The sequence below is a fragment of the Equus asinus genome, chromosome 3 (genome assembly GCF_041296235.1).
Source record: "Equus asinus isolate D_3611 breed Donkey chromosome 3, EquAss-T2T_v2, whole genome shotgun sequence".
NCBI classification, from domain to species: Eukaryota; Metazoa; Chordata; class Mammalia; order Perissodactyla; family Equidae; genus Equus; species Equus asinus.
This window is the reverse complement of record NC_091792.1, coordinates 31,412,434-31,426,927: the sequence shown is the minus strand read 5'-3', so window position 1 is coordinate 31,426,927 and position 14,494 is coordinate 31,412,434. Positions and strand designations below refer to the sequence as shown.

Below are 14,494 nucleotides of genomic sequence, written 5' to 3'. Positions count from 1 at the left end.
GCTTTTTCTTAAGTGAGAAGGATAATCGTGATTTCTTTTCCTTGGGAACATTTTTTTCTTAAATAGAGAACCATAGACCTAGTAGCCGTGCGTTAGAATCAATATCTGGGGGCAGGAAAAAGCATTACCAGTTTGAAAAGGCCCCCAGGTAATTCTGATGGACAGCAGGATGGGGGATCGCTGCTCAGTAGAAAATATGTCTACTTATTAAATTCTCAAAAGTTGATATTTCTCTTGCAGTGCTTTTCAAACATATGAAAAGCTTCCCCAGATGACTGATTATTTTACACTACTTTCCTCTCCCCCAGTTGAGAATTGGTTTTCAAACAAACCTAGATGATGGTATCTGACAATTTGGCCCAGAATTCTCACGTGGGAGGGATATCCTGTAAGGACTGTGGATCTTCCTGCTCATTCAGAGAATAAATATCTATTGAGCATCCATAGAGTGACTCCCTCTACACTAACTCTGTCCCTTCTCTTGAATGTTGAATGAGGGCTGCTTTTTGGTGGAATTAAAGGTGATTCACCTAAAGCCTGGATATCTCTGTATTTGACCAGGGGTCATGCAGTGAGGATCCAAGGGGCTCTGTCTCCTTAGGAAAATCAGGAAGTTTAGGAACTGTAAGAGGACAGCTTTGTTGCACTGCAGAGGGTGTTGCACACAGGTGCCTTCAATAATGATTAACCACAGAGTCTGAACTGATGCCACATGAAGGACAATGAAACCCAGCACCTGTGTGAAGCTCCTGCGCTGGTTTCTACTCCAAAGTCATACAGAAAATGTTTGTTTTTCTCCATAGGTTCGAACCAGTGTCCTCCTTGAACATAAGGATCCCCTGCCAGAGGTTGGGGTAAGTGTTTCTTGTGTTTCCAAAAGGCACAGGCATTCCTTCCGAGTTAATCATTTAGATATTCTCTGGCCTCCTGCCTGGTGGCTGACAAATGAAATTGAGTTAAATTAACAGGGTGTGACTATGCGAGGAGGCACTGTCACTTATTTGCTGAATGGCATGGAATTTACTCCTTGTCTCCTGAAAATCATCCTCAAATGAATTCATATTTAGTTCAGCTGGCTAGAGATGAATTTGGAAATTGCCCTGCAGGTAGCTGAGATGCGATTTGGAGCCAGCATTCCTGGACCAACACAGGCTAGGGAATTTGCAGATGTGGGCTCTTCCACTTCAGGAAGGAGGCAGAGAACTAACTAGCTGTAGAACTGTGATATTTTCCGCTGCCTGCCACTTAAGCACTGTAACACAGGTCAAAACAGAAGCTGCCACCAATGTGCAGTCCAGCGTTGGAAAATCCCGCTGAGGTTTTCCTGCTGCATCTGCACTGTCACATCTCCAGCCTTCAGATGTTAGAAAAGCAAGAGAGTAATAGGTGATTTTAGCTTAGACAAGGCAGGAGCAGGCAGTGGCAGCTCCTGAAAAGATAACCCAGCAGGCTGAGTCCCCAGGATCTGTGCATTCAGAGAGGAGGAAAAAGTCCAGAAATAAGTTGGGTCCAAGAAGCCCTGGGGCTGAACCAACTGAAAGGCCTGTTTGAAATTCCCTGAAATCCTACAGGCAATTGACAACCTTCTTCCAGGCCGCGTGTGGACACCTGTACTAGGTACTGTTCATTTCCTCATTGGCAACAGCCACCACCCCATCCTGCCAAAGGAGCCCTCCAAAAATATGCCCCAAAGTGTAAGTTGAATCCACCAAGGAGAATGCCAGCTATTTCTGCATCTGAGAGTGAAGGAGAAGGGAAAGGACACTCCTTTTGTGCTTTCTCATGCCTAACCCAAGCTTCTAGTTTCTTCCTGGGCAAGGTTGAATAACTCTCTTTGCCTCAAGTGAATCTTCATGCTTTGTTTTCTGCCTGTCCCTTCAACCACTTGTGCTGCTCACACTTGCATCACCCATCTCTGTGCCCAGACTGCGTGGAGGGCTTAATTTAGTTTGTCCAAAGGGACCAACAAGTTCTTCCAGCCTCAGGCCTCCATTGCCACAGGCCACATGACCCTCTTCCTGCCCAGCTGCTGCTCACCACCAGCTCCCTCTGCCTGCTCAGGGCTCAGGTCACATGCCTGTTGCTTATTCCTACTACCCCAGGTGCCCTCCTGCAAACTAGTCATCACTTGCAAGCTCTCATCACACCCTTCACACCTCCTTCAGAAGACAAAAGACCTTGTGAAATCTGTAACTATTAATAGGTTAATACATTATTTTATCGAGCAGTTCCATTTATTTTTTGGTGTTCAAGAAAGATGAACCGATTTAATTTTTTCTCTGCTAACTGCTCACCCCCTCAACTTGCTCTGTGTTAAATCCTCCTTGCTTGAGGCTTCAATGACGTCCTGGCCTAATTGTGTAAATTTCCCCCATTTTTTTTTTCACATTCAAGTTCTTGGGAATACATTTAATTCATGTTAAAACTTGTGTCCTGTGGTATTGTGATTTATAATAGGGAATATGTGTTTGGCCTTTGTCTACAGTTCTGGCACAGAGCTCCTAAAACCCTTGAAATTTCTTAAGTGTTGAGACAGATACATGGGTGTCTTTTGTTAGGTTAATGAGGTGACTTTTGGACCTCACTTAAGGATGGGAGCTGGTTGCCAGGAGAACCAATTATGTGATTAGAGGTTGGAACTTTCAGTCCCATCCCTTGACCTCTGGGAAGGGGAGAGAGGTTGGAGGTTAAATCAATTGCCAATGGCCAAGGATTTAATCAATCATTCCTATGTAATGAAACCTCTATAAAAACCCAAAAGGATGGGGTTCAGAGAGCTTTTGGGTTATGAACACCTGGAGATTTCGGAGGAGAGCGTGGAAGCGCTGTGCCCTTTCCCCATACTTTGCCCTATTTATCTTTTCATCTGCTTGTTGATTCATATCCTTTAATATCCTTTGTAATAAATCAGTAATCTAGTAAGTAAATGGGTTGCCTGAGTTCTGTGAGCCACTCTTGCAAATTAATCAAACCCAAGGAGGGTTTCCTGGGAACCTCTGACTTGTAGCTGCTCAGTCAGAAGCACAAGTAACAACTTGGGCTTGTAATTGGCATCTGAAGTGAGGGCCAAGCCATCTTATGGGACTGAGCCCTCAGCCTGTGGCATCTGATGCTATCTCCCAGTAGATAGTGCCAGAATTGAGTTGAATCACAGGACACTCACCTGGTGTCAGAGAATTGCTTCGATGTATGGAGAAAAAACACACATTGGAATTGGATGCAAAATCCTTTAAGTCTCTTCATTAAATTATTTATTTCTCCTTTCTCTTCCCACTGTTTCCCACTGCAGGCTATAGACATCTCTGACTCTGGCAACTTGTGGGAGAGAGGGAGCGTAGTCTGATTCTCACACATGGCGTACCCTTTCCTCCTTTTATTGTTCAGTGCTGCGGCAAGGAGAGAGGAAAGGGGAGACAGATTCCTTCTGTGCTTGCCCTTGGTGAAGGTGCAGTTCCCCTTCTGATGGTTTCGGTGCTTCTCAGGCTGACGCTGCCTGTCAGAGTTCTCCATGTGGTAGATGTTGAAATGCTGGCTCTCTTGTGAGCAGAATATATGTATTCCTGGAGGCCTTGTAGGCTCCTTCCAACTGCATATTTCCCTATGATGGAGGATCTGATTCTGGTGCAACCTTCTCCACTGCCCAGGCTCACCCTACACTCTCTTGCTACTGAGATCCACTTTTCCAGCATGTGGCCCTAGCTCAGCTGCTTTCTGTGCTGTCCATTTGACCCATGTAAAATTCGCATGTATTAGCCATGTCGCATGGAAGAAATTCAGGCTGCCCACTGGTCTCCTCTCTCAGCTCAGCCATCTCCTTGTTGACCCTTTCTACAAGCCCCAGCAGCATGGTACTAGATAGTCAGTGATTATCAAAGGAGAGACAATCACCAGTCCCCAACAGTGGGGAGGTAAGGATGGTTGGACACCTCCAAGCTTGATAAGTGATTTTTTGGGATCAGATTCCCTTGACTTTGGCTTTGGCTTTGGAGATAGAGGTGTCTTCTTGAGGGTGATTAACAGAGAGATTAGCCTCATTTCCTAAATAGTATACATCCCCAAATGCTGACCTTCCCTCTCTTCTAACACTACCTTTGTATTAACTGTTTATGTCATGGTTATCAATAGGCCACTTTCTCTGAACTGGCTCCTCGTTAAGCATTGTGAAGGGGTTGATAGCTCCAACGACTGGAGGTTCTCTGAACTTATAATGTGGTGCATTTGGTAACAAAGATTCAGCTATAATTCCTGCACCAAAAGAAAAGTCTCAATTGACATTCTGTGATATGTCTGTTGTATCACTTAGGAATGCATTCAGAGGCATTCACTGACAGACAGTGTTTTAAAGGTAGTAGGCTTGTTTTTCTCATGTTAGAAAAAGTCTTGGGGGAGGTTGTCCAAGACTGCAGCTACTCAAAAATGGCTTCATGCAAGCAGGCTCTATCCATCTTCCTGCTCTTCCTTTCTTAGAGTATTGTCTGCTCTGACCATAGCACCTCCAAGTCTCATATTCCAGGCTGGGAAAGAGTAAAGGGCAAAGGCTCAGATCATCTGATTCTGTTCTTTCAATTCTGCAAAACAACAACTTTCCAGGAATTCTCAGTTGGCATACTAACACTTAGATATCACTGAGAAGAGCTGAGTCCCTAGGCAGAAGGGAATCTGGGTACAATTCCTTCTTAAACAAAATCAAAGTGCTTTTAGTACTGAAAGAAGGGCAGAATGGGTATTAGGTGTTAGTAAGGTCTCCGCACTGCTACTAGATGTTAGACTCCATGAGAATGAAGACCCTGCTTATTTTGCTCACTCTAACAGTCCAAGCTTTGTGCCTGGAAATTAGCAAATTACGATATCTGTATTGAATGTATTGGGAAGTATACCGTAATTTTGGTTTGCCAACCATCTTATATTTTTTAGAACCACCAGAATTAAAAGAGGGGTATGGTGACTAAAAACAAAAATAATATGGTAAATATCTAGTACATTCTGTGTCACATCAGAACTCAATAAAATGGCAATTATATTACTGAACTAAATCTCAGGTATAGTAAGAATGAGACTAAATAAGAGCTGACATCAGCATGCCGTGGCTTCTAACACTCTCAGAGAACATGATATTCTAGATAAGAATTACCACATCTTGAGCACCAATGAAGTTCTACCAGTTAATAAACATCTCATCAATTAATCCTCAAAATATTTCTTTGGACACTGCAAAAAGAGTCTGACAGTTCAATTTCTTGGTCAAGAAAGTAGAGCTAATAATGGCTTTGCCATCATGTTAGGACTCTAGCGATTAAGTACTCCAATTAAAACATGAGCGAAAATCTTTCATTGTAAATCCTTCAAATATGCTCCATACATTTCTTTGCATTCTGAAGAAGCACCTACTGGATGCACCCAAACCTTTGTTGATGACTTAGTCAAGCAGATGCCAGTCTGTGCTATGAGAGCTTTTGAGGTGTATTCATGGTAAATACGTAATTTTATAGTATATGACTTTAACCTAAAGTGCTTTTCAATGTTTTCTTTGGACCGTTCAGCAACTTTTAGCAGATTTCCCCCCAATTCTTTTTTCTTTCTGATGTCTTTTTTTCAATGTGAATAGTTCATATCCTGTTTGCCTTCCTATAGATGAGAAACCATGTAACTGTATCCGTTAGGGTTGACAGTGAAGATAAAGTACCTGGGTTATGAAAAAGGGCCTGTCCTGTAAGTTATGTGTACAAGATGTTGTTTATCCACCTCATGACATCAACTTCGGATCTTCAAACACCTTTTAAAATTTACACAGTTCCTGTATATAGTTTTGTGAGAATAGGTCAAAGTATTATTGATAGATTCATTTAGCATCTAAACAAGCACTATCCAATGTAAATATAATGCATACCACAAATGCATGCCATGTATGTAATTTTAAATTTTCTAGTAGTCCCTGCTTTTAAAAAAATATAAAGAGGGGCTGACCCTGTGGCCAAATGGTTAAGTTCATACGCTCCGCTTTGGCAGCCCAGGGTTTTGCCAGTTCGGATCCTGGGCACAGACGTGGCACAGTTCATCAGGCCATGTGCTGAGGCAGCATCCCACATAGCACAACCAGAAGAACCTACAACTAGAATATACAACTATGTACTGGGGGGCTTCGGAAAGAAGAAGAAAAAAAATAAATAAAAAGGTTTATTTCAAAAAAGGTGAAATTAATTTAATTATATTTTATTGAGCCCCAAATATGCAAAATATTATCATTTTAAAATGTAATCAATACAAACAATTGTTAATGATATATTTCACATTTCTTTTTTCATACCGCATCTTATAAATTTGTTGTATATTTCACACTTAGAACTCATCTCAATTCACAAGAGCCACAAACTAGTGTTCAGGATAATGCAGCGCTAGACAGTACTTGGAAAAACTTGGGAGATTCACGCAAATTGTAGTATAAAGGAAACCTATACTCTGAATAAAGGCTTTGTGAGATTACATAAGTGATGGAGGTTTGGCCAGCTCATGGCAATGCATATGGGCTTGTACATCCTCTGGCTCCTTCTGTAGTGCTGTATGGCCAGGGGACCATTGAGGACCTGCTGCAGGGAGGTGTGCAATCCTGGTGAGCAGTCTGGAGATCTGTGACTTGCTCAGGGTCCCCACAGTGGCTGGTGGATAAACTGTTTATTTGTACACTCCCTATCGAGAGAGGCCAGGGATTGAGACAGATGCCCCACTTTTTTCCACCCTGCTTGATACCTCTCTCCAGCCAGGTGAGTGATTGAAATCGTGCATCCAGCAATTTAATGATCACCTGCTTTGGGTGCTGGCACCAGAATCATAATTGTGAGTGTTTGTTTCACTGTTATGAGCAGGCAAGAAAGGTCAGAGCCACATGTTGTGTGGGCAGAGAACCTGTCAGAAGGAAAGAGAATTGCCACCTGTCCTGGAAATAAGGCACAGCATGAGGGGGATGAAAGAACACTGGACTGAAAGGCAAGAGCCTGGGTTCTAATTCGGCCTTCTGCATATTAACTAGTTTTGTGACCATAAGTTAGCCAGTTAACTCCTTTGGGCCCCACTTTCTTCCTCTACAGACTGGCAATGCCTTAACAAGCCTTGATATTCTTTGATTCCATGTAGACATTTCTTGGGCCCTGATAAACTTTCCATATGATCTACTAAAAATTTGAACTACAAGGTAGCTTATAGGTAACACGTGTTCAACAATAATAACTGTATAGGCCCATATAACCTTTGTATTTTTTTTTCACTTTTTATGTAGAATTTCTTCTAATATATATTTCCCCTGAATCTAATTTTTATTTTTAAACATATATTTTCTTTTTTTATTGCAGGCAGTTCTCATAGATTTTTTTTTTTTTTTTTTAATACTCTGCCTTTTTCAAAAGGTATCCAAGGTGGACTTACAATACTTTTAAGTCATTTGACTTCTGGGTGTGTTACCTTAATTGCTATGCAAGTTAATGTTTGTGGAATATTCCTGTTTTCTCAGCAATATACTAAGTGCTTTGCTTGGGTTACTTTAATTCTCATAACAACAGCTATGAGAAAGATACAGTTAATCATATACAACTTTTTCATACAGAAACCAAGGCCTAGAGTGTTGGAGGAACTCATCCAAGACCACAGGTTTGTGAGAGAGAGGAAAGAGATCGAAGGCCTGAGCATGCCCATCACTGGATGCAGCCCAGGGGCTAGGACAAATGGTTTAACTGCCCAGATTTCCATTTTTGGAAAATAACTAATTTAGGACTACATTTCAGACCTCCGAAGCTCCAATTCTAGTGAGGCTTTACATTTTTTTCTTTGTCTTTTTTATTTTTCGCCTGATATTAAAGCTCCCAGTGTGAAACCTTTAGGATGAGAAGTTTAGAAATGGCACCGAATGAGAGAAAACATTGTTCCTTGAGTTATATTTGAAATATAAAAAAAGTCTTAAAGAATTCTCTTAAATTCTATGATTATGATTACAGTGACAGCAAGGATAAAGTAGCTTTATATTAAGTTATTAGCTTATGATATAGCATGGTGCACTGTTTTCCCTATATGGGAATGCAGGTTTCAGAAATAGAGAAGACTGTTTTTCCCTTTAATTTGTTCTTTTACCAGGAGTCCAAAGAATGTTCATGTAAATGAATGATGTATTTTCCAACTTTGGGAGTGCAGAAGGCCCTAGTTTTATTTGTGTTGAGGTGAAGCAAATACATAAAAACCTGCTAGAAAATAAATGTATAGGCAATTTCATTGTTGGTGTTGAAATGTGAAACAATTATAGATTGTCTTTAAATTTGAGGATTTTATTAATGTATTTTGTGCAACATCCAGACAGAGTATACAGTTATTTTTAGAATAAATAATATTTATATCTATATAACATCTCCTCTTGTTTGACATGTTTTCATAATCTAATGCCATAACGCCTTTACCCAAATTGTTTTCTAGCAGATTGTGTTTTCTCTGTAAGTTCTCCTATTATCCTTTGAGATTAAGCATGTGGCTGACAGTTGTGATGGAAAAGATTGACTCAAGAGCATTGTTCTTGGCACACTGCAAACAGTGCAGCAGTAGGCATACCACACGGCCCCTCTGTTCCACACACTGGGCTTGGCTCGAAGATGGACAAGCCAAGGTCCGCCTCCACAGGAGCTTCTGGGCTGGTGGACAGGAGAGGCCTCCAAAGGCTTGTGGTCACAAACTCTGCTTGCAGCTGTGCCTTGTCGTGTGTCTGCAGCTCATGTCTGAAAATAGCCGTTCCACCTGTCTCTCATTGCTATTTTCCAGTCTGGGGGCATTTGCTGCTTTTATTGTCAAAAAGACCACAGTAACATTCATGGCATATGTAGTTTGTTTTATTAATTCTAAAACCATCCATACCTTCAAAGTCTCAAAAGGCAAAGAGAAGAAATAATTTGAAATTTTAGGGCATCATGAAATTTCTGGTCAGTTAAGAGTTTTCTTTGAATAAGGATAATGAGTGAGGGGTGAGGATTTAAATTAAAAACCCTAATTATCATATAAAGAATAAGTGAGATAGACATCTCGTTAAAATACAAAATGCTAAAATGAAATTCACTACAACATTTTACATGTACTGTCTGCACACTGTAAAATTGTTTTGATTTCCCACACTTCAGTGAAGTATAGTAGTTTATAACTATATGCAGAAAGAGCATTTCTTCTATATCTAATAGAATAACTAGTACTTGAAAGCTTGCGCTATGCCATTTGTTCATTCATTCTTTGTCAGTAAATATTTATCATGTACCTACTATGCGTTAGGCACTGGGGGTTTATCAGAAAACAAAATAAAGCTTCTTGTGCAACTACTTCAAATCTCAATTTTTTGGTGGGGGGACAAAATAAATATATAATATTTAAGCGCCAATAGAGAAAAATCCAGCAGGATAAGGAATAAAGAATAGCAGTGTGTGTGTTGAGGAGGGGTGCTCTTTTCTATGGGAATGTTCTAGTAGGTATCCCTGATGAAGTTACAAATGCTTTGGTTCAGCTGGATCTCTCCTAGGCTCTCATTACCTCTTGCTGAAAAGTCATCCTAAATCTCTGCATACTTTGTTCATACAGCTGTTGCACTTCCTTTTCTGCCATGATTCACTCTCATTTCATCACTCGTTGACCTGTCATCAGAGCTTGTTTCCACAAATCCTCTATTTTCACCTAATATTCTTCACCTAATAATTTGGTCTCATATTCTTCTGGCTTTGGTGACTTGGTGTCTAAACCAGCTCTTGAGTTTCAAATTAATTCACTGGGTTTATCATTACTAAAATACAGGCATCTCCAAGTTTAGAACTGAGTTGTATTTCAGATGTTTGCCTTTTGAAACAGTTCTTCTAAGTTAGAGCTTTGAAAAGAGAGAGGAAAATTCTGACCTGAAGCTTTTCTTTCCTATGTCCAACAGTTGCTCAGTGCAGATGGAGCCTTTTGTGTATGGCATAACTGCACACTTTCCTCTGAAAAGACCCAACTGGCCTCAGACTACTTAAGTCCAGCCTCTTATTTTAGTGAAGCCTGGCAACAGACATATGAAGAGAGAATGTTCTGGAAGATGTAGTATTGACTTCTTGTAGAGTATTACAATGTTTTAGGCAGCAATGGCATGGGTAATAATATGGTTTTGATATTTTCATGTTTACTTCTTGACCTTGAGGGGAGAATGAGAAATTCTATTCATGGTATACCATAATAGTATGACTTTCAAATCAGAAGTAGCCAGGAATATTAAAAAGAGATGAAAGATTTTTATCCTGGAAAAGAAAAATCAATTTAGAGTTTTATTCTTTACATTATGAATCAAAGAGTATAGAAAGTAGATATTCGTAGATAGCCAACACCAGTTATGATAGGTTTAAAAAGCAATTTTAGAAAATGTGACTGAATAAGTCCCTTTCTTTTTGGTGTATTGGAATGAAATTGTCCCATGCTAGCATAGAAATAACAAAGGAAACAAATGCTTTTAAACATTGCTATGATGGGGGAGAAATATAGCATTTCTATTTATAGCTTGTACAGAGTCCCACATAAAAATAGCTCCAAGTGACAGATTTGCTCATATCTGGAATACAAAGTTGTTGCTGCCAGTGACTTGAGGAATTCTGATAAGAACAACGTCGGCACTGGTAAATATTGAAAGTTTATCATCTTTTCTTTTACCCCAGTTTTCATATGGGGAGAAAATTAGTTCGTGGAAAAGTCTTGGCTTTTGTATTATACATTTTGCTATTTTCTAGGCTATTTGTCTCTTTATTTTTAACAAAAGGATTTGTACCCCTCGACCTCACCCCGTGAAGTGGGTATATTACTGATGATTGTATCTCTGCCAGTGACCTATTTGTCAGGCTAATAGAGTTAACATTTCATTCTTCTAAACATTAATTTTGTGTGATTGGTGTGATTGGTGTGACAGCAAAAATATTAAGAACCTCAGAAATGAATGAAAATCGTTCTTTCTCTCTTATTTTCAGCGAAGTTTCCTGGGCTATGCCAGTTTTAAAGTGGGGGAGCTGTTGAAGTCAAAGGAGCAGCTGCTAGCCCTGAGCCTGAGGTGGGTCTCTTTGTCTGCAGAAATGCTGTTCTAGTTAATAGCCCATGATATTTATTGATGGCTGGTTGGGTTCGAAAGTCACAATTCCTGCAGACGTTCAGATGTCAGCACTCAAATGGCTTATATTCGCTACTTCAACAAGTTATGGTGAAACAGCAGTCATTCAAGTTCACATTAAAGTTCATATTTCAAATTGTCAAAGGTTATCGGCCCTTGTAGGAAAAAAAAATCACATTATCGTTAAAGTGATGAAAGTCTGTGAAAGTAAGAAAGTAAATAGAAATGATGAGTGTCCTATTAAGTAATTTTTTTGTTACTTATCAAAATGTTACTTTTTAAATCAAGTAAGTTTTTACGTTTGAAATATGTTTATTAGAGGCAACATTGAGGACTTATGATAATAGAGGATAAACTGAGTATTCTCTTTTTTTAAGCTTATTTTGTTGCTATACTATTAGATATGAGATAGTTATACATTAAAACAGACCATATTGAAACAGACAATAGATTATAGCTGATTTTGAGTATAAGTACAGTTTGTTTTGATACATAAGATGAGACAAAAATCCTTAGGAAGTTGCATAATGTTTTAATACTAACAAAAGTAATAAATAGAATAAATATTTCTTTTTAAATTCATAATAAATTTGAAACAATAATAGTATGTTGTTTTCTGACTGTATAATAACTTATAATTATGTATACATGGAGAATACCTCTTGCTATATTTGTATAGTATAAATGAATATAAAAATTGTATGGAACTCTCTTTGTAAATCTTAAGATGCTCCTCTTTTGATGAAACTTAGAGACCACTCTCAGGGAAGAGAAAATGTCTTAAGTTTGCCCTCTGCCTTGGACCCCAAGGACCCACTGGTAACAAACAATTTATTTCAGTAAAGATACTCTTGCTCATACTGGAATCTGTACTGCTGCTGTCTCTTTTTCTGATTTTTCCTGATCCTTACAGTTTTGATGTTGACTCAAGAGACGGTATAAAATAATTTAAAGTAATCCATATTCATGCAGACAAATAAGTGTTGGTGGGTTCTAATGAGGCCACTATCTTCTCTCAGGCTTATTTTAGGCTGTGTCTCTTAAACATCTGTTATTTTTTTGTTGTATTTTACTTGAGAACACATTTAAAAATCTTTGTAGTTTTGTGGTGTCATTCCCAATAAAATTTTGCTGTGGTTATTTTCAATTTGTAGTGTGTAAGGGCCAGCTAAAATATCTAGCTATCAGTGTCACTGACACCTAGAAAATATCTATTGCCAGCCTAGCATGGTGGTTGGATGTGACGCAAGTGCCCCTCGGTTCATGATATGAGGTCTCAAACATTGAGCTAACTTAGAACTACTAGTGGGCACGCATATTCTGGATAAGATGCATTCGCTTAATTCCTCCTCTTGCTGACTCACAAGCTACTGTATTGACTATATCAAGACTGTCATCAACGTCAGCAGCGCACTACACAACATTTAGACACTGCCTGTGAAACAGAAATCAGGGACGAGAAATCTTTAGTGAAATGGAAATTAGTGAGCCACACAATACCTTAGAGAGAGGATAGGAACAGAAGGGTCAAGTTTAGGATATTAATGTTGGAAGGAGAAGGGAATGTAATAATTACAGGTTTAGATGAAATCAATACAAATTTCCACTTTTGATTTTAATACCTCGGCTTACAACTCATTTGATTTCGATTGTATAAGAGGAAAACAAGTTCAACCACAAAGAATGGAATATTTTAGAAAAGATAATTTTTGAAAACCAATTGTGGACTAGGTAGGTTAGTATTTTTTTTCCTTTTTGTACTTTGCTGACTTTGTGGATTTCTCTTCCTATGAACCAGACACAGTATAGACTTTTCATAGCCTTTTGATTTCTGGTACTTCATGTTTTTTTAGTTCTGATACAATTTATCTTCTTTCCTTTGACTCAGTACTCTCTGAGTTACTGAGTTGAAAGAACATTAGGTCAGGGATAAGATTTTTTTGGTTATTTGTTTTGTTTTGTTTTTAATTTTCCTTTGCACTGATAATATCTGACCTTTATTCTTTTTATATTCCAGTAATTATTTTTAAAGCAATAGAAATCTCAGATTTTTGTAAAACAAATTCACAGAAATAAGGATGTATTTCTAGGCACCATTCTTTGATGGTGAGCTTCCCCACGATCACTGTCCCTTTAGGTTGCTTCTTACCAGATACTTCAGATTCCCAAACTCTCAAACTAGTTCCACGGAACACCATGGTTTTATGTGGCTACTAGGCCATGTGTACTCGAACTGGAATTTTTGAACTGAATTGAATTTTTTTTTCCACAGAAAACTTAAAGGACAAGAAGTGTGTGTCTAATTTGTATATTTAGACTCAAATTTCTTAAAATAGAATATAGTGTATTTTTAAAGTTGTAATTTGTTCGCATATATTGGGAAAATACCTCCAATGTAAAGTGGTTCCTACTTATGTAGTTCATCTTCATTTAAATGCACAGTTGCTAAATTTCTGTCTGAGTATTCTAGCATCCTAATTGGACTGGGTATCTATTTACCTTTGTATTACATCTGCTTTGTTTTGCTAGTTTACATTTGGTAGTTCCTCTCTCCTCTGACTTCTTTTAGATGTCAATCATTTATATTTTCCATTTTCATTCTCTAGTTGATTGCCATATATTCCTGACTTCCATTATATAATATAAAGCTAGGGTTTTTGTATAGAGGATTATAATTGTAGGCAAGAAAAATATTGGATAATCTTATAAGAAGAAGAAGAAGAAGAATTTACTTTATTCTCTTGTAAGTATAGTAGAGATCTTGTCTCGTTAACCCTTATACAGTTAGCCTGTAATGTTATTATTCTTGCCATCTTATAAGTTAAGAAACCGAGGCGTAGCAAGCAGGTAAATAATTTGTACAAGGTTACAGTGCTTAGAAGTAGGAAAGCCACCGTACGGAGCCACATATTTCTGACTGCAAAGCCTATGCTGTAATGACCCTTTGTTTCTTTTGACAAAAGAGAAACTGAGAACTAGTTAAAACATATCACGTGTCATGTGACTTAGTAAAGGCAGAAAAAAGCAAGGCCTCAGGTCCAGGACCACTTCTTCATGGACTGAGTCCACCACAGTGCCTCATCTTAGACTAAATAAAGACGTAATGAGTGTTAACACACCATGGAGAACTCAGGAATATTAGCCATGATGGCAGAAAGTGGGTACCAGCCTGCTAAGTTGGGGGGAAATGAAGGCTGAGGGAAACTTGTGGAATCTATTCTCACCCCAGAACATGGCATTACGAGGCCTTCCACCTGGTTTACTGCCCGAGCACCTGACAATCATTTACTCTACCAACCTGATCTGAATGTCTTGGCACCATGCAAGTAGAAATTTGGAACACTATAACCCTGTTTTATGATTTAA

The 14,494-nt window shown here is 38.8% G+C and overlaps 1 protein-coding gene across 21 annotated transcripts in view; it reads left to right on the top strand.

The window, feature by feature from the left end:
• INPP4B (inositol polyphosphate-4-phosphatase type II B) overlaps positions 1-14,494 on the top strand; it is a 794,515-nt gene that overhangs the window by 494,616 nt on the left and 285,405 nt on the right. For 18 of the 21 annotated variants that reach the window (XM_070504821.1, XM_070504820.1, XM_070504819.1 and 15 more), the window contains 2 exons: positions 804-854; positions 10,992-11,071. In XM_070504821.1, coding sequence (XP_070360922.1) covers positions 804-854; positions 10,992-11,071 — 131 coding nt within the window. Of the gene's footprint in view, positions 1-803; positions 855-10,571; positions 10,647-10,678; positions 10,817-10,991; positions 11,072-14,494 lie in introns of those variants that run through there. The other 3 variants (XM_070504824.1, XM_014847808.3, XM_070504823.1) reach the window with 2 other exon arrangements.